Consider the following 19,237-nt stretch of genomic DNA (forward strand, 5'->3'; position numbering starts at 1 on the left):
AGCGGTGTAACCTCTCAAATCTCTTGTTACGGGGTTGAAATATTCCACCAATGGCAGTCCAATCATCACTACTGAGTCAAAATTGTGAATGAAGAGAAAATCAATGTGACAATTATCTGTCTACAGGCTATTAGCCTGACTATTCTCTGGACAAAACATGACAACTTATTCTGGTCTGGTTAAATATATATGTCCTAGTTCACACACAAGCAGCCAAAAGTACCTGGACCTTTATAAGCAGACTCAGTGGAGAGAAGTCTGTAATGTAGACATACTCAAAAACATCACTAGTGCAAAGACCAGAGCAAAAAACAAAGTTAGACATCAGTACGGATTTCTTGTCATCATAAAATGCAAGTTTCTTTAGTGGATAAGATAAAAATGTGGAGATATGTATCCTTTAAGTCTACTAGAATTAAATACACTGATTTTGGTAATCAGGCTTGGGAAGTATTTGGTCATTTCCACAGTACAGACTTTCTGCAATGAAAACAGCAAAACTGATTTTTCAAAACTTGGGGGGAGGGGGGGGCGGGGGAAGAGAAATCATGGACTTTTCTAACTCAGACCCTTTCCTACTAGGGAATTTTTAGTGCACACAGCAGAGTCTATGCATGCTAGTTACTGCACAACACTGGTGGGTTTTAGAATTCAAACGAATCTAGTGCACGTTGCTGTGCTGTGTAGACAAGCTGTTAGAATCTAGAGAACTTTCCCAACCAGAAAATAGCTATAAAGTTGAAGTAGACAATGTCACTTTCAGATATTTTTATATTATATATATATATATATATATATATACACATACATACATATACATACATATATACACACACACACACACACACACACCAATTTTATAATAAAGGTAAGCAGAGGCAGAAAAGTTAAACAATTGCTCAAGATTACAGCAAGCAGCAAAGTACAGACTAGATCCCAGAAGTAAATTCCAAATCCACTGCTATGATCACTAGAAAAATAGTGATTAATATAAATAGGATATCTCCATTAATTTTTATAATTTATCTCCTAGAACTGGAAGGGACCTCGAAAGGTCATTGAGTCCAGCCCCCTACCTTCACTAGCAGGACCAAGTACTGATTTTGCACCAGATCCCTAGGTGGCCCCCTCAAGGACTGAACTCACAACCCTGGGTTTAGCAGGCCAATGCTCAAACCACTGAGCTACCCCTCCCCCCCGAACAGTCCCATAACAGATCAGACCTATGGTCCATCTAGTTCAGTAACCTACCACCAGCAGCAACCAGTACCAGGTATTTCAGAGGAAGGTGCCAGAAAGCCATAGCAGACAATTATGGAATAACAGGACCACAGCAAAGTTTCTTTCTAATCAGTCAATTAATATCTGTTTTTTTTTTTATATAATGTAACTCTGGATTTTCTCATTATCCATATAAAATGTCTAATCTTTTTTGAATCCTGTTATGTTTTAGACTCAGTGATATCTTGTGGCAATGCGTTCCACAGATTAACTATGCTTTATGTAAAGACAATCCCTTTTATCAGTTTTAAGTTTTCTGCCTTTTCAATGTTTTTTTGGATATCCCCTAGTGCTTTACACATGAAACAGCAATCCATATACCTTTTTCTTCATTCTGTATGTCAGTGTGGACTCTGATATCATCGTGTCTTTGTCGAGACACCACAGCTGAATTTGAGGGTTGTAATCCATAGGAGGCAGAGCTGCCCCGGTCTCTGGATGCAGGGTATTTTAAATTGTCTTGGTCAGCTGATGCACTGTCAGTTCTACAAAAAGAAAATTATTTTTATGTAAGAGTACACTAAAAGAGGAATTCACATTTATGAACACAACTCACATTTAAAAACAATCCAATAATTTTCTTAGAAAGAAAAATAAAGTTACACTGTATACCCTAGCTACTTTTAGAAGAAGTAAGCACCTTAAACTTGTGCCTTGAATCAGAACTGAGTAAGCACAGTAACAGAACATAAAGGTAATGAAAGTGTTCTAGTGTGTTAATGCCCTGCTGTAAGAACTACCTGGTCAAGTTCTCAGACTTGGATGGACTGTGTGACTGCATGGACTGTTAGATCTTGATCAATTTGGCAAGAAAGAAGGAAGGGATGGACAAAAAGAGAAAAGCAGATTGATCTCTCTCTGTCTGTCACACTCTCTCTCTCTCGTTAACGGTGGAGGAACTTAAATCTGCTCCAAGGTAATTCCTCCTTGTAAGTAGGTAGATTGTTCGTGATGAGCTGTGTAATACGTAGATGAGATTTAAAGGGAAAGTGACTGTGGGAGAGTTAAAGCTGCAAAGTAAGAGTTTCAGAGTAGCAGCCGTGTTAGTCTGTATCCGTAAAACGAACAGGAGTACTTGTGGCACCTTAGAGACTAACAAATTTATTAGAGCATAAGCTTTCGTGGACTACAGCCCACTTCTTCGGATGCATACAGAGTGGAATAAGTTGTTACCCTTTTCAAGGGTCAGGAAATTACCAATGACTTTTCAGGCAATTCCTTTGCAGTATGAAGTGTAAATTGTGATATCTCAGAATTGGAGATTTTAAAAACCAAATCATAGTAAGCCTATCACACTAACACGTCTCAAAATAATTATACAATATGAATTTTTACCAAATAGTTTCAGTACCTTTCAAGTACAGTGCAAAAGTATAGCAGTAAGTTTAACGTTAGGAAGTTATTTAGCACACACAAGGTAACTACATAACAAGAAACTGGGGGAAAACTATAAAGGTGCATTACTTTCATTAAGGGTGTTGGATATACTTTATAAACGTATTTAACATGACATAATGAAAAAAAAAAGTGTGGGGGCGGTGACAAACCGAAACCTCAACATTCATTTTCTCCCCATATGTACCAAGCGAATTTGACTTTGAATGCTGTAAAATTTAATAAATATTCTCAAGTTATTGGTTTTGCATATCCAAGTCCACTATCTTAAGTTATTAAGACCAGACTCTTTTAAATGCTTCCTTATAAGTAGCATTGGAGGTTTTAGGTTAAATCCAGTAAAACTATATCCAACAAAAATGATTTTTATACAACACACTGAATGATACCTGAGTTTACGTTGTTGAAAATTATTCACAGAGGGGGCTGTTCAGCAAGCCCTAATGATCTCCCATACTCATTATGAGCACGGCTTTGGAGCTGTGCTCCAGCTCCAGGAAAAACCTGCAGATCCACTGCTCCGGAGCTGCTCCACACTCCATCTCAGAGCTCTGCTCCAAAGCCCTGATTATGAGCTTTGTTTATATTTAATAAATCAAGAAAAAAAATGATAGTCTAATTTTTCTACTCTTAAATATAACCCCTCCCCCCCCAAAAAAAAAGTCAGAAGAGAAAAATACTACAAATCCTCAATGGTCTTCCAATAAAAACAAAACAAAAAAGTTCACTGTGGTAAGAGCCAAGAGGCAAATACAAAGCAGTGGAATTAAATACACTTTGCAGGCAAAAAGGTTACCAAATCAAGAAATATTAAAAGACTTATTTCTTAAACCGTTTCTTAAAGACCTGGTGCTCTCAAAGATCAGCTTCCCAATCTACAGAACAGAATAACAATCCTGAGGGTTAGTGCTTGTCAAGCACTTTGCATGTGAAAAACCACTAAAAATATTATTGGGGATTTAAAAAAAAAAAAAAAAGAATACATCTGTTTTCCTGAATTTCCCAATGCCCACCCCAAATTACAATTTTGTCCCCAGTCTACAGACTCAAGTAGATAAGTGTCCCAATTAATACTTTCATATTAAAGTATATTGCAATACTGCAATAAAGACAGATGTCCCTTAGGCCCAAATCCTGATCCAGCAGGGAAAGCCTGAATAAAAGACTTTGCTCATGAGAACTAACTGTGAAGATGTCCACACAACTGGACTACAGTCACTACTACAGCATAAGGTATTAAGTAGCAAATTAAGCCCATTTTGTACCACATGTATCTGCATCATACTTCAACTCCACTTACATGGCCCATGCACATTTTCTCCCTCCAGGGTGAACTGCAGAAATTTCTAGTTCACCCTCAGGGAGATGGAGAATGTCCCATATAGGGTCTCTGCCGTCTCAGCCACCCAATGCAACAGAGCAGCAGATTTTCAATTGCTATGAGCTTAAACGCCCAAAAGTTTCGTAACAGTTGGCGCCTTTGATAAGCATGGCCCTCCAGTACAGTAACTCCTCACTTAACATTGTAGTTATGTTCCTGAATAGTGCGACTTTATGTGAAACGATGTTAAGCGAATCCAATTTCCCAGTAAGAATTAATGTAAATGGGGGGGTTAGGTTCCAGGGAAATTTTTTTTGCCAGACAAAACACATTAAAACTTGTACTGCATATGCATATAAACAATTTTAAACAAACAGTTTAATATTGTACACAGCAATGAATGATTGTGAAGCTTGGTTGAGGTGGTGGAGTAAGGGAATGCCTTGCTGCTAAATGATGAACTAGCACTCGGCTGAGCCCTCATGGGTTAATACACTGTTGTTAATGTAGCCTCACACTCTACAAGGCAGCATGGACTGAGGCAGGAGGGAGGAAACACAATAGATGCAGGGCAGTAGCTGCAAACACTTCCCTGCAAAAACTGAACATGATGATTAGCCCACGCTACCCAGCTGGAGCGCACCGCCCCCTCCTCCTGACAGCACACACAGAGCTGCACAGGTGCTGACTTTCCAAAGTGCTGGGGGGTGCAAGCATGAGTGAGAGAGAGTGACGTGCATTGCCCCTTTAAGTACACTGACATCACTTCAAGTTCGTTGCCCTTTTAAACAGATCAGCCAGTTCAGACAGGAAGCAACAGCTTCCAGCAAGCTCCCTCCATTCTGTCCCGTAGCCCTGTCCCCCTCCTCCGCTTTGTGGAGAGGGGGTATGGGGTGTGGGGGCAGGAGCAGGGGCACATCCTAATATCAGCACCCTTCTCCCCCCATCCCCCGGGAGCAGCTCCAAGGCAGAGGGCAGGGCAGGAGCAGCACAGCAGTTGGGGGAGGGCCACCTGAACTGCTGCTGGGCAGTTGCCAAGCCACATAATTTACAGGGAATTTAGGGGAGCTGATGGAGGGAGGGGCTGCAGCCCACCCCGGTTCTAATCCCCACAACGAGGGGCTACTCCTTCCAGAGAATCCTGCAAGCAGTGGACAAAGCAGGCAGCTGCCAAACGACTTTATAAGGGAGCACTGCGCAACTTTAAACAAGCTGGTTCCCTAATAGATCAGCAACGAAACAACATTAACTGGGACAATCAACACAACTTAGTTCAGTAAAGCATTAATTGACTTGGCACATTTAAACTCTGGGGTTTTTTGTACATCAGTTGGCCTGAGAATTGCACATGTTCTTGACTAACCTCACTTCCTGAAATGTTGCCTTCTTTTTAAAGGTGTTTTAGAATCTTTTCATTGTGGTGAAGCCTACATGCTCTACAAGCCTTTGAGAAGTAATGCTTTGAGAAGTATTATGTACTAGTGTGGTTCTGTGTTTGGGAGCAGAGTCTTGCAAACTAACAGACTCAAGAGATGCTGGGCAGCCTGGCATAACAGCCCATCAGCTGCAGAAGGAAGAGTGGCATTTTGTTTAAATAAAAAAGCTGTTTTGCCCCCACGCATCTTTCTCAAGCGGGCATTATCATCTCTTTTAAAAAGTCTGCGCCTCTCCTTTGCAATCAACATGCTCATTTCAAACAACCATCAATTTCTGATCCTCTCTCAGCAGGCACAAAAGGGCCACTTCAATACAAGTTATTGGTTTCCTGAGAAAAGACTTAATGATTCAACTATGACCGGTCGTGCTTTGAAGATGGACTCTCACACTGAAGCAAGCTTGGAATAAGAAAATTTATGCAAAAAATAATTTTCTTAGCAGTCATTTCAGTATTACCTTGTTATTTATTCAAAAATGTGTGTTTACGTAACAGTCACACAGCCCCTATTTTCTTTTTGATTTGATCTTATCAGAGTTCCATGTGTGACATCATAATATGTCACTATGGAAATTCAGCCTCTATATTTCACTGAAGGAACAAACAGCAAGATGACTGCTGAAATCATGGCTTGTGCATGCTTATCCAAATATGTTTGTACAATTACTGGTAAACACCAAGAAGAAAATCAAAAATAAACCTATTTTCAATCATTCAAAGTTTAAAAGCTTCTTTCTATATTAGAGTACATGTATTTTGGAGAGAGTGCTAAACTATTTTACCCACTTTAAAACCATAACACACTTTATATAGATACTTACAAATACAGAACCTTTTCAGTGACTTGCATTTAAAAGGTATATTTCCTTGACCTGTCTCCCCATTTCCTCTTTTATGATGCAATACAACTGTGCCATCAAACAAATTAGATATACAAAACTTGTATTCTTGCCTTTCTAAACTCCTGCCTGTATTTTAAGATGGCACTTTTCTTGTTCATAAAGTAATATTTCTATTTTGACTAGACTGTGCCAGGCAGATAAGTTTGAGTAATGAACATAACATGCCGTCTCATAAAGTCTTGTGGAATGCCGATTTTACATCAGTCACATATTTTGACATGACCTCATAAGAGAACACACACACACACACACACACACACACACACACACACAGAGTGTGCTGACCAAACCATTATGCAGTGGTGCCAGTAGACCAGCTCAGTCACAAATACAAGATGAGATATCAGAATAAAAATTGTGCAGTTGGAATGAGAAGTGAGCAACCCAATGAAGGTGGATAACCATAACTATCCATAAGGTGTATGATGTACTTCCACAGGGCAGTGCCAATTAAATACGTTTAAGTTTTTGTTTCTATATGATAAACTCATGACTAGAGAATAGACAAAGAACACAGAGTATTATGGATAGAAGATGCACTATCAGGTAACAGAAGAGAAACAAATCAGCATAATTGCCTACTGAGAAATTTTCTTGCCCATAGAGTGATTGTTTTTGTGCTGCACTTTTATATTGGGAAGCTCACATTCACAAAGCAACATTCTGAATTCTCTTTCCCCACCTATCGAAAAAAAGAGCAGTCCAGTTTATTAAAACATTCAAATAGTCACTGTATGTTCGCAAAAGTTACTGTACTCATGTTCTAACACACAAGTAAGGAGACAGGCAGAAATCTCTTTGGAAAAGGAGTTCATTTCATTGCCTGTCAAAAATAGTCATTATGTCCTGACTGCACAATTTCTGATTGAAGGAATACATCATCCTGTGAAGGATCAGAGGGTCAGTGACCTTACAAATAGATTTGTTTTTTCCCTCCTAGATGAATATATTGATTATAGTTCCAAGTCAGTAAAAATAACCTGTCATCATAGTTGAGTGGCGATAACACTTATACATTTTTAGGACAGCCAGAAGGGTTTAAGATTTCTATGGTCTTGTCTACACAGAGGAAATTCACTGGCATGGCCACTCCAGATTAACTATTCTACTATAATTTAGCTGTCCTAGAATAACTGCCCTCTGTGGACAATACTCTGGAATAAAAGTGATTTTATAGCAGATTAGTTATTCTGGAATAGCCTTGCTGGTCAAGTGTTCCATGCAGACAAATCCCAGTACTTACGTGCCCAAAGTAGCAGGGTGGATTGATTTAAATCTCCAACCGGAAGGCCTCAATTTAAATCATCAATTTTAAGCAACTTTTCCATTTGTACTTCAGTTATTTTCTAAAGAAAGGTGCATTCTGACTGGTTGATATAACCATTAAAACATGTTGATTTACAACTAAATAGAGCCATTACACTAGATCTGGTACATCTTTTTGCACTATAACTAAGGCTGCATGTGTGTCACAGAGGTCACAGATTCCGTGACTTTCCATGACCTCCGTGACTTTTGCAGTGGCCAGTGCGGCTAGCTCAGGGGTTGCCCAAGCACTCAGGCAGCCCCTGGACCAGCAGCAACAGCAGTCTGGGTGTGCGAGCGGGCTCAGGGCCAGGTCAGGGGGTTGGGGTGTAGAGCAGTGTTTACCTCTGGGGAGGTGGGGGGCTCTCCAGAAGCAGCCAGCATGTCCCTGCAGCTCCTAGGTGGAGGGACCAGAGGGCTCTGCACACTGCCCCTGCTTGCAGGCACCGCCCCCGCAGCTCCCATTGGCTGTAGTTCCCAGCCAATGGGAGCTGCAGAGCCAGAGTTCATGGCGGGGACAGCGCACGGAGCTCCCCTGAACTTCCTTTCCCGTAGGAGCTGCAGGGACATGACGGCCGCTTCCAGGGAGCTGCGCAGAGCCAGGTAGAGAGCCTGCCAGTCCCTCCAACCCCCGTCCCCCAGCACCAGTGGGGTGCCAGGCCATGCGCTGCTGCCGCCCGGTCCACCCCAGCACCAACTGCGCTCCTGGATCCCCCCCCCCCCTAGATCCCCGGCCCTGCCCGCCCCCTCACAGCACCCGCTGTGTCCCAGCCCATGTCCCCCCACCCCACCCCCGCGGTGCCCGGCCCAAGTTTTAGTTAGGGATATATAGTACAATGAATTTTTGTTTACGGACCGTGACCTGTCCATGACTTTTGCTAAAAATGCCCTTGACTAAAACGTAACCTTAAACTATAGCCTTTATTTAAACAACTATTAAAAGTTTAATATTTTCAGATTCTTATTAATTGTACATTTTTAATATATTAGAAAATGGTGAATATATTGCTTATTTACTAGATAATGAACTTTCTGCTCATGATTTGTGTCCGGATGCATTAGAACGGTAACTGGAATTTAAATACACAAAATAGCATATAAATGGTTTTAAACAAAACAAGCCCTTAATACAGTACATGACCTATTGTGCCACATTCATAAAGCTTGACACCAAGTTAGATTTTTTCCCCTGATTCTTTTTTTATTTAGAAAAGCAGCCTTTAACATAGTTTGTCATAGAGGCTCATGGATTCAGCCTACTTATTTTCTATTTGAATGTTTTGAGAGATTATAATAAATTTAGGCCTAAAACAGATTTGGGACTAAATTCAGAGTTCAATTTAAGCAGACTTACTTTTTAAAAGAAAAAATATATATTTGTTTTTAGTGGGGGGCAGGGGGGGGTTAAGTCAGATTTGTACCCACCCTGCAAGGTAGGCATTCTGTCCAGAGGAAATGAATTATTAAAATATTCACTCTTAGCAGAGATTTTACAACCTGCAACAGCACAGGTGAATGACTGACTGAACATGTAGCATGTTCATTGGTTTGAATTAGCCAAGAGACTATCAATGCTTAATATTCTTCACACCCCTCTGGCATACTGCCATTCAAACTCAATCCTCTATAACTACCCACCCACAATGGTGCCAGCACTAGGTTTATGTGATCCTGGTCAGTTTCACACTGTGCCAACAAAAATGACAAAACCACTACTGTGCTAGAGGACAGGGTGGTCCGCCAAACTGCTTGGGGTCAACAAGACACAAATGAAGGGTAGAAAGGAGTACGGATAACAGATGAGGTGACAATAGTAACTGACCTTTTTGATAATATCTACATGTTGACAATTCAAGATGGAAACACTGAAGGAGCAGAGGAGTTATATATCCATCAGGTAGTGTATTTTACCTTGAGGGAATATATGAATTTGAAAATATGTTGAAGTTGAGGTACATTTCTAGAATTTAAAATAAATCCCAGTGGGTCACAGAACTGCTCTCCTTTCTCCAAAATACAGAGAAAGAAATTAGCACCGAAATCCAGTTAAAAGAGGTGGGGGGGGGGGGAGATTGGGGGGGTTGGCAGGCTTTGATCTGTTGAAAGCAAGCTCCCACTTCCTGAAACAGAAGTCCATGCATCTGAAAAATGGGAGAAAACTTCCACTGCTATTCCACCAACCCCCATATTTTAAGGAAAATGGGAAGGAAAAATTATCCCTTTCTCCCCCAATTTTTATTTCACAGAAGTCAAAAGACAAACCTAAGCAACTGAAAGAAAAAGGGATTTTTAGTCAGAAAGTTTAAAATGGTGTTTGTTGATGCCTATTTAAATACAATTAGAAATGTTGTGGTTAAAGAATCCTCCCATGACAAGAAGACAATGTCTACTTCTGTATTTGTAGTGTCTAGCACAATAAGATCTCAAAAGTGATTTGGACTGCTAGCTGTAGCAGCAGGGATGATCACAGAACATTCTGAAGAAAGGATATCTCTATTAGAAAATTTAACTCCACTGACCATTCAGTCAAGACATGAGAGATCACAGTCCATTTGCTCTGAGACCTGGAAGAGGTCTTCCAGCAAAACCAGAAAAACACAAGATTGATATTTTAGTTATTTACCAGATTATTAAAAAGGAACAAAAAACAACATCTTCTTCCCCCACTCACATTATCTTACAGGTCACTTTTATAAAGAATTAATAATGTATAAATACTTAAAAATCCATTGCAGGTCACCTTTAAAGACTAGTAAGATTGATGACGAAAATTATTCACAACAGTTTTCATGAATGCTTAGATAACAGTACTAATGTGGCCAACAAGGATGAAATATTACATGTCAGTCACCCAGATTTCTGTAAAGCATTCAGTGAACAACTGAACTGACTGATTTCAAGGTTAGAAAAGCATGGCTTTTGGGAAAAACTACTGAAACTGATTCAAAAAAACAAAGACAGAAATAGAATACTTGTTAAAAAAAAAAACACACACACACCACACTTCAAGGAGGCCAGCAGCAAAGTGTGGCGCATGAGTCATTATAGGTAAATATTCATCATATGAAGCATATTCATACTCTCTCACCGTAATTTTACTAATGTGATCACTGCTACCTCGTTTCCCTTTACCTTCATTTTACACATCAAGCCTATTGCTCTTTCTTGTCATATAAAATTAAAACACAATCCCCAGTAAAACTGCTTGAATTTGAAAAAAGTATCTTTGGGCTCGTTATAATCTCTTCGTTCTGAGTGGAATAGGAGTCTGATACACTGCAATATTAAAAAAAAAAAGGGGGGGGGTTTCTGTGCTTCTAGCATTCTACTAGAATTTTGCAGTATCTCTGTTGGCAACATGAACCACAACTATCAGTTGTTACCTCAGTAAGTTATCTTTTCAGTACAAGCTAGCACCAAAAAGGCAATAGAGCACACAGTAAATGGACTTGTGCAGGTAACTCTCTGTATACTACACTACATGCTTACATTATCTCTATACAAGTTTGAATCCTTGACATAATTAGCAAAAAAGCACTGTATATTAGAACAAAAAGTTTTGAAATCCATGTGCCACACTTGAAAAGAAACTGAAAGTGACACACAAGAACTTTTAACTTGCAGAAAAACTAAGGTTTATGGGTTGCATAAAAAACTGCTCCATTAACATTACATGAAACCTACAGAACGACTTATCAAATAGGAGATGCTGATTAACTATAATATGCTTTAATTCTTTGCTACATACAACACTGAAACACTCAGAATATTCTGTGACTTCCAGTCTATCAAGGTTGATAACTTCTCATCTGCTCTCAGTCCTCACCTCCCTTTTTATCCACTGATAGGGTGGATGATTCTCCATGGTTCATTCCCCTCCACACACCTTGACTCTTTTGCAAGACCCATCCTGTCAATCTGCAACCTTGGCTCAGTCACAACATTCACTTCCTTCTGCTCCCACACAGCAGAGCATCTCTGGCAAAAAGCCTGTGATCAAGAATCCAATCTCTCCTCCTTCACTTCTGCCATCTTCCTAAACAACTCTACTTCTCCAGCTTAACTGAATGTCATGTACTCCATCCCAGCCTCAATCCTCAAACCCTCCCTGCCTCCTGCCTTAATTTCTCTCTCTGCACAGGATGAACTTGTACAAGAAAAAGTTGACAACATGGGCAAAATATGACAACTTTCCCTCTCCCCTAGTTTCCTTCCTTTCCTAATCCCCTCCTATAGCTCTCTCCTGTCAGAGACATAGAAGTTTCTTGTCCGAATCTTCTCCTCTAATCCCTCCACTTGCCTCAGTGACCCCATCCCATGCCATCCTGGGGTACACCAACTCTTCTAGAGATTTGCCTAGTTTTACAACAGGCTACATAAAAAGCACTAGCGAAGTCAGCACAAACTAAAATTCCATACAGACAATGACTTGTTTATACTGCTCTGTATACTATACACTGAAATATAAGCACAATACTTATATTCCAATTGATTTATTTTATAATTAAATGGTAAAAATGAGAAAGCAAGCAAGCAATTTGTCAGTAATATAAGCTGATATTTTTGTATTTTTGTGTCTGTTTTTGTAAGCAAGTAGTTTCTAAGTGAGGTGAAACTGGGGAGTATGCAAGGCAAATCAGATTCCTGAAAGGGGTATAGTAGTCTGGAAAGGTTGAGAGCCACTGCTTTAGTCTTTCTTTTAAAAAATAAATTAATTAATTACTTTAAAAAAAAAAAAGCTTGACCCCACTTACTTCTCCAACCCCTTCTTCCACCCATCTGTAAATTCATTGAACACGCTGGTTACAATTGTTTTCTTTTCTCCAATTCCATCCTTGACCCTCTCTAATCTGGCTTCTGTCCCTCGCAATCCACTGAAATCCCTCTCACCAAAATCTCTAACGACCTCTACCTAATCAAAGTTTAGAACCAGTATTCCATCCTCATCCTTCTTGACCTGTCAGCCATCTTCAACACAGTCAACCATGCTTTTCTTGAAACCTTGTGCACCCTTGCCTTTCATGCTTCTGTCCTTTCCTGGTTCTCCTCCTACCTCCGTAACTGGTACTTCAGCATGTCTTTTGGCACATCCTCTCCATCACCCTTCCAACTTTCTGTGGGGGTTCCACAGGGCTCTGTATGTGGCCCCTTCTCTTCTCTCTCTACACCTTATCTCTGGGGAATATCATCCACAAAGACAAATTGAACTACTATCTCTATGCTCACAGATCTACCTCTTCTCGCCAGATAGGTCTCCTTCTGACATGTCTTTGTGACTGTCTGTCAGCTCAAGCTGAATACAGCTAAAGCAGAGCTGTTAATCTTTTCCACCAAACCCTCCCCACTACCCCCTTTCTCACTCACAGTGGACGACACCACCTTCCTGCCTGTAACCTGCGTGTCATTATCATCTTGGATCTCTCTCTAGGTCCTCACATCAAGTCTATGTATAAATCTTGCCGATTCTTTCTGTATAACATCTAAGATACAGACTTGTCTATCCATTCACACAGCTAAAACTCTTATGGGGTCTCATCTCAATCATGTCTACACTAGGGTTTAGGTCAACTTAACTACAGCACTCAAGGGCGTGGATTTTCTGATCCACAATTTTCTAATGTAGCTCAGGCCTAATACTTAGACTATAATCAATTTGAGGGCAGGGACCATGTTTTTGTTCTGTATTTGTACAGCACCTACCACAAGTAGCTCCTAATTCATGACCAGGGGTTCTAGGTGCCATGGTAATGCAAACGAATAATAATAATTCAGAACACTAACTTACATTGCATGAGAAGGATAACTTCCATTTTCAAGAATTAAATTCCAGGATTGAACTTGTATCTATCAGAGTAGTTTTGGAACTTTTACCAGTCAGAGCTTTTGTTTCTTACTTCTCCATATACATCCTCAGCTACCGTATTGTTTGTGTCTTTTTCTGTTCATAAAGAGAAGTTCAGTTATTCCAGAAGTAACTCCTGGTTACAGGAGCAGGCTATTTAAAATCCATCTACCCTGTCTCACCATGGCCTGAAAACGTGAATGTTAAAACCATGGTTCTAGTCCTTACCATTAAGCTGCATCAGTAGACATCAGTTTGCTTAATGCTTCTGTGTTGCACAAAGCCTGCTTTCCTGTGAGTGTGAAGAAGTACTGTGTGTTGCACAGTTAATTCAGCCCAATGCTAAAGATTAATAGCAGACAAACTAGCAGGAACGCCACAGTGATATGAATTTTTAATTTTTTTTCCAAAAGCCAAAGGAAGTGGACACTTGTAAGGAAAACTAAGGAGGCAGAGGCCTGGAAGTTCAGAAAGGCAGCAATTGAGGGTCTAAATGTGATCAAGTCTCCTGATCAAAATTCTGCCACATACACTCAGGTCTTGTCCATACACAGTTAGCTATATCCATTTAGAAACAGATATAGTTAAACTGGTACAACCCCCCTAGTGTGGATGCAGTTATTCAGGAATAAAGGAGCTTATAGTATATCATATAGCTTATTACTGTCCAATATACAGCATTACAAAAACTGTGTGTAAACCAGCCCACACACATCTGACAGGTATTGCCGCATTCACATGGACACGAAATTCAAATTCTGCTTCACCAACTAGACTTTATTAGAGATGGATCTGAGCTGCAAAATTCAGAATCAGATTTTTCACACCTCAAGGTTCAGGAGGTTCTGATTCTGATGCTATAGTTCAGATTTCATCTCATTTATCACGTTTACAGATCATTAAACTTCAAAACACAATATCCTAATTAAAGGGATACAGTCAACTTAAAAAAATAGTATTTCCATTTGAAAGTTTTGTACATACTATCGGCCATGAAAGATTAGTGAAAAAAGTTTTATTTTCTTTTTTCTTGCATTGGAAATTTGATAGAATTTTTGAAATTTTGGTGCCTGCATACAACCTTCCTCTGCCCCTGCAAGAAGCTATTTACCACTAACCAGCAGCAACAGAGCTAGAACTGAACAGGTAGTAAACAACAGACAGGTGTATACACAGAAGGAAAAAGAAAAAGTCTGAGCATGTTTTGTGTTGTTATAATTGTTATCCAAAAGTTCATTCTAAACATAAAACAAGGAAACAAAAAAATTCACAGTTACTTTTAAATTAAAAAAAAAATATCAGAACATACTATTTAAGGGAGCTCTATCAGAATTTTTTAATTAGCTGACAATATACCTTTGCAAAGATTTTTTTTCTTGTTGAAGGCTCAACTAAACAACCGTATATTGATTCATACGGTCAAAGTGATCTTTGTATTATGGTAACATTTTTAGACTTCATACATATGTAGAATTATCTCACAACTCTCATTGTGTACATTTTTATACTCTTTGGGGTGCCTGGGAGATAAACTAAGGGGTAAAGCGAATTGCTGTAGGTTGAGGTTGCTCCCAAGGACAACTACAGATCTCACTTATTCCTTTACAAATGCTCCAATTTCATGATCCTCTGGATGCAGAGGACCAGGCCCCAGTCACATTGGGAAACTAACTTGTCAGTGACAATGGTTCATCTCCTCTCAGTCACACTTTCTGTAATACTGCTGAATACAGTTTTGTTCTTACTGTGCCAACAGTTAAACCATTTTCGCCTCCTCCACTTCAATGGTTTTCAGTAAGTCAATTTCCTAGTATAGACAGGGCTTCAGCATCTGTAAAGCACATTTTCTATGCTGAAAGAAAGATGGGTCTTGTGGCAAATTAATATGTCCTATCAGGAAGCCGTTATCACAGCTGTCACCATATCAGCAGGGACACAAACTACATCTAACCCTTTCTTTTAGGGGGAAACTCTGGGTCAAGAGCTTAAAAGTATTTGACTTCAAGTATGGAGTCCAGGACTCCTCTGCAGGTAATCATTTAGGGAATAAGGGAGGTACCAGACTGTAGGCCATTGGAAGTCCTCCATTGTTACTGACGAAATAGGATGCCACAACAGGACATCAATATGATGGCTTGCAAATTTCTAACTTTTAAACTTGCAATTTACTACACCTCAACAACTAAAGAGCAGAATTTAGTGAGGTGTGACCATGTGATCATTTAAATATTGCATGCTTATTGCATACTTAACATCCCTAACATGTGGAGTGCTGACTACTTAGTCAAAATGAACTTTTGTTTCTTTCACACATATGAAACTAGCGTTCCACCCATACAATAGCAGGATCCACTTCCACATCCATTCAATCTCCCCATTCCAATGACAATCCCATCAATTTAAGAAACTACGTGATACTGACAGCAAACTTCAGAACTGCAGTCCCTTGCTCTGTCAACTTAAGTTTTAGTAACGTTCAAACAAAGCCAAAGAAGTTCAACATAGAAACAATAATGAAGTCGAAGGACTTAGATACTTCAGGCCAAATTACAACAGTTTCACAAAAACAACTTTAAAAATTAATACAGTAAACTAAAAAGAACAGCAGTACTTGTGGCACATTAGAGACTAACAAATTTATTTGAGGATAAGCTTTCACACACAGAGAGCATGAAAAGGTGGGAGATGTCTTACCAACTCTAAGAGGCCAATTAAGTAAGAGGAAAAAAACTTTTGAAGTGATAATCAAGATACTAAATCAAGAAACTAAAGCAGTTTAGCAACTACACGGGTGATACGTGTTGGGAATAATTCAGATGCAAAATACACTTTCAGTTATTGAAATGTAATAACTGCAACACATCACATACAAAAATCCTATTAGTTTACCTGCAACTCTGGACTACTTTTCCTGATTAAAGAACAAAATTTATATATACATTGTGTGTGCTTTTTTTTAAGCCCTTGAAAGACCTCCAGTATGTTTGCAGCCTCTATTCTCCTTCAAGTAATTTCCAATTAAAAAACACAAAGAACAAAAATGCACTTACTGAAGGTTCCCGTAAATTCTGTTTCAATATAAGCAACTCAAAACGTCTGTTTACCACTAAAGGAAAGTGTCTCCTAGTATAAAAGAAATCACTGAGCAACAAAGTTGCTACTTACAATACTGTGTGGGGTGCCAGCAGCAGCTGAACTGAAATGTCTTAAAATCATCATAAACTATAAATCACCTAGGTCAAAACCCTGAAAGGGGAAGGAGAGGCTGGGCTAAATCAACATAAACCCAACCAAACTAGGATTCTAAGAAGTTACATGTTGTGTGATACAGAAACATTTTGTTTCTCTAGCCACCAACAGATAAGGAATTGCTTATATAGCAGGAAATACCCCTCCACTGTCCACACGTCCTACCCCAGCTCTTTCCAGTACCCAGCAAAGTCTGGATCCTTTATATCAGAGGCGTCCTGGCGTTTCGTTCCCCATCTGACTAGGCCACATTAGAGAGGCAGTGGCCGTTCACCCCCCACACACCCCAAGCCTGAGTGTGTAGGCCCCAATAGTCAGGGACTGGGTCACTCACACCTCCCCCCATATCTCCCTCTAGGTCTAATAGTCAGGGACAGGGACAGGGACTGGGTCACCCCCCCCCTCCCTCTAGGCCCCAATAATCAGGGGATGGGTCACTCCCCCCTCCCCATTTCCCTCTAGGCCCCAGCACTCAGGAAGCTGGGCCTGCCTACGTAGAAAGCCGGGGGGTTCTCCTCTCCCACACACCTTCCCTCCTCCCAATCTCCAGAGGCCCCTGCACAGCGGGAACAGGCCAGGCCAGGCACCCCCCCATGGCCCCGGAGGCCGCCTAGGCCGCGCCTCCCCCTGCCCGAGCCCAACCCACCTGGGTTGCCAGTCATTCCAGCTCCGCGGGTGATAGTGCTGCCTGGTGCCGATACCGCTCAGCCGAGACCCCGGGGCTCTGCGGCTCATTACCTTGCCCGAGAGGGCATGGCCGGCCGGGCAGCGGCGCAGGGCAGGGGCGGCGGCGGCTCCTCACTCGCTCTCCTCAAGCTGCTGCTGCTACTGCTGCTGTCTCACAGTGAAGGAGGAGACGGCGGCGGCTCCGCCTGCTGCTGCTGCTCCCTGGCCGAACGGCATGCTGGGATCGCGGGCCATGGGGCCGCCCCGCTCGCCCGCCCTCCGCGGGGCACCATGGGACAGCAGCCACCGAGCGGGGTCACCCCCGCGGGGTCACGCGAACCCCCCCCCGGGCCCCCCGCACGCCGTATACTCACAACGGGCTTCCCTACCCCCTCCCCCACGCCGAGAGGGCACACGCACCCGGGGGGGGGGAGACTCCTCAGCGGGGGACTCTGCCTTCCGGCCCCCTCAGGAGGGGTCTCCCCTGTCTCCCATTCTTTGGTGTGTTCGGGGGGTTTATTCTCCCCTGGGGGAGCCTCCTGGCTCCCACCCACACGGAGAGGGGTTTAATCCTTAGGAGGCGTCATCCTGTGCTGAGGGTGTCTCCTATCCCTATGAGGATAGGGCAGGGTTTCGTGCCCTTCTACCCATATTGAGGGGCCTACTTCCCCAAAAGTAGTTTCCTATCTTCCCGGGTACCTTGAGGGGTCTTCTGCCTACCCAGCCCAGCCCAATCCAGGGCAGAAGTTCACAGATTGGTGTGCTACAGAGTATTGGGGGTGGTCAGCAGGAAGCTGGCTAAACCCACTGGGCTGGTTTCTCCTTTTTACTTCCAGCTGCTAAAAAATACATGACACCTTTGTACTGGTACTTTTCTAGGGAAACAACTGCTGTAGTTGCCACAAGGATGTGACTGAAAATGGGAGGGGAGATAAATCTACAAGAAAATGCCTGCCTGTTATAACGTGGTCCACACTTGAAAGAATGTGAGAACCTGTGCGGTTGGATACGTTTTCAAGGAAGATACTAGGGCGGGTCTGCACTAAAAAGTTAAGTCAACCCAGCTAGGTCACTCTGGTGTGAAAAATCCACACCACATCCTACAGAGGCTATGTCTACACTTACCATTTAAAGCGCAAAATGTCCCTTTTTTGCGCTAAAACCGCGGGAGCGTCTACAAGAAAACCACCCTCACGAGAGGCATATAGCTCTTCCCACTGTTCTTTTTGCACTGTTGTGAAAGTGAAGACACGTTCTACCAGCGTAAACACCTTTTGGCCTCCGAAGGATATCCCACAGTTCCAAAAGTGACCACTCTGGCCAGCATCGCTGCTGGTCTGACGCCAGGTAAACGGACGTCCACCCCTCCCCCTGTAAACCCCGGGAAGTTTGAAACTTCCTTTCCCTTTGCTTGTAGATATGGCAGAGGAAGCAGCCAGACAGCAGGGGGTTTTAAAAAAAAAATCCCCAAAAGAAACAAGGAAGTAATGGGGCTGCTGGGACAGGAAGCAGGGCAGCACGGGGCACTGAGCAGGGACCCAGAATGCCTTCAGCTCACCCTCCCTTTCCACAAGACCTATCGAGAGAGCTGCACTGTGGGATAGCTGTCCTACAGCGCTGCTCTCATCCGCGATGGAAGTGCTGCTAGTGTAAACACTCTCTGACGCCTGAGGAATTAAGTGAGTACACAAAAGAGCACTTTTCTTTCACCGGTTCCCTATCACCGATGAAACTTACAGCGCAAAAACTCTGCAAGTGTAGACATACCCATAGTTAAGCCGACCTAACCCCCCTGTAGACAGCATTAGGTTAATGGAAGAATTCGTCTGTCAAACCATTTA

The 19,237-nt window shown here is 41.7% G+C and overlaps 1 protein-coding gene across 3 annotated transcripts in view; it reads right to left on the reverse strand.

Moving 5' to 3' along the window:
* The window catches only part of SMG1 (SMG1 nonsense mediated mRNA decay associated PI3K related kinase), a 123,294-nt gene extending 105,617 nt beyond the window's left edge, over nucleotides 1-17,677 (reverse strand). For 2 of the 3 annotated variants that reach the window (XR_010591185.1, XM_065559966.1), the window contains exons 1-2: nucleotides 17,377-17,677; nucleotides 1,603-1,766 (exon numbers count right to left, since the gene is read on the reverse strand). Coding sequence is in view for 1 of the 3 variants with exons in the window: in XM_065559966.1 (XP_065416038.1) it covers nucleotides 1,603-1,766; nucleotides 17,377-17,465 (253 nt within the window). In the remaining 2 variants the exon portion in view is untranslated. Of the gene's footprint in view, nucleotides 1-1,602; nucleotides 1,767-13,424; nucleotides 13,578-17,376 lie in introns of those variants that run through there. The other variant, XM_065559967.1, reaches the window with a different exon arrangement.
* Nucleotides 17,678-19,237: the final 1,560 nt, after the last annotated feature.

The sequence above is a fragment of the Chrysemys picta genome, chromosome 10, assembly GCF_011386835.1.
Source record: "Chrysemys picta bellii isolate R12L10 chromosome 10, ASM1138683v2, whole genome shotgun sequence".
NCBI lineage: Eukaryota > Metazoa > Chordata > Testudines > Emydidae > Chrysemys > Chrysemys picta.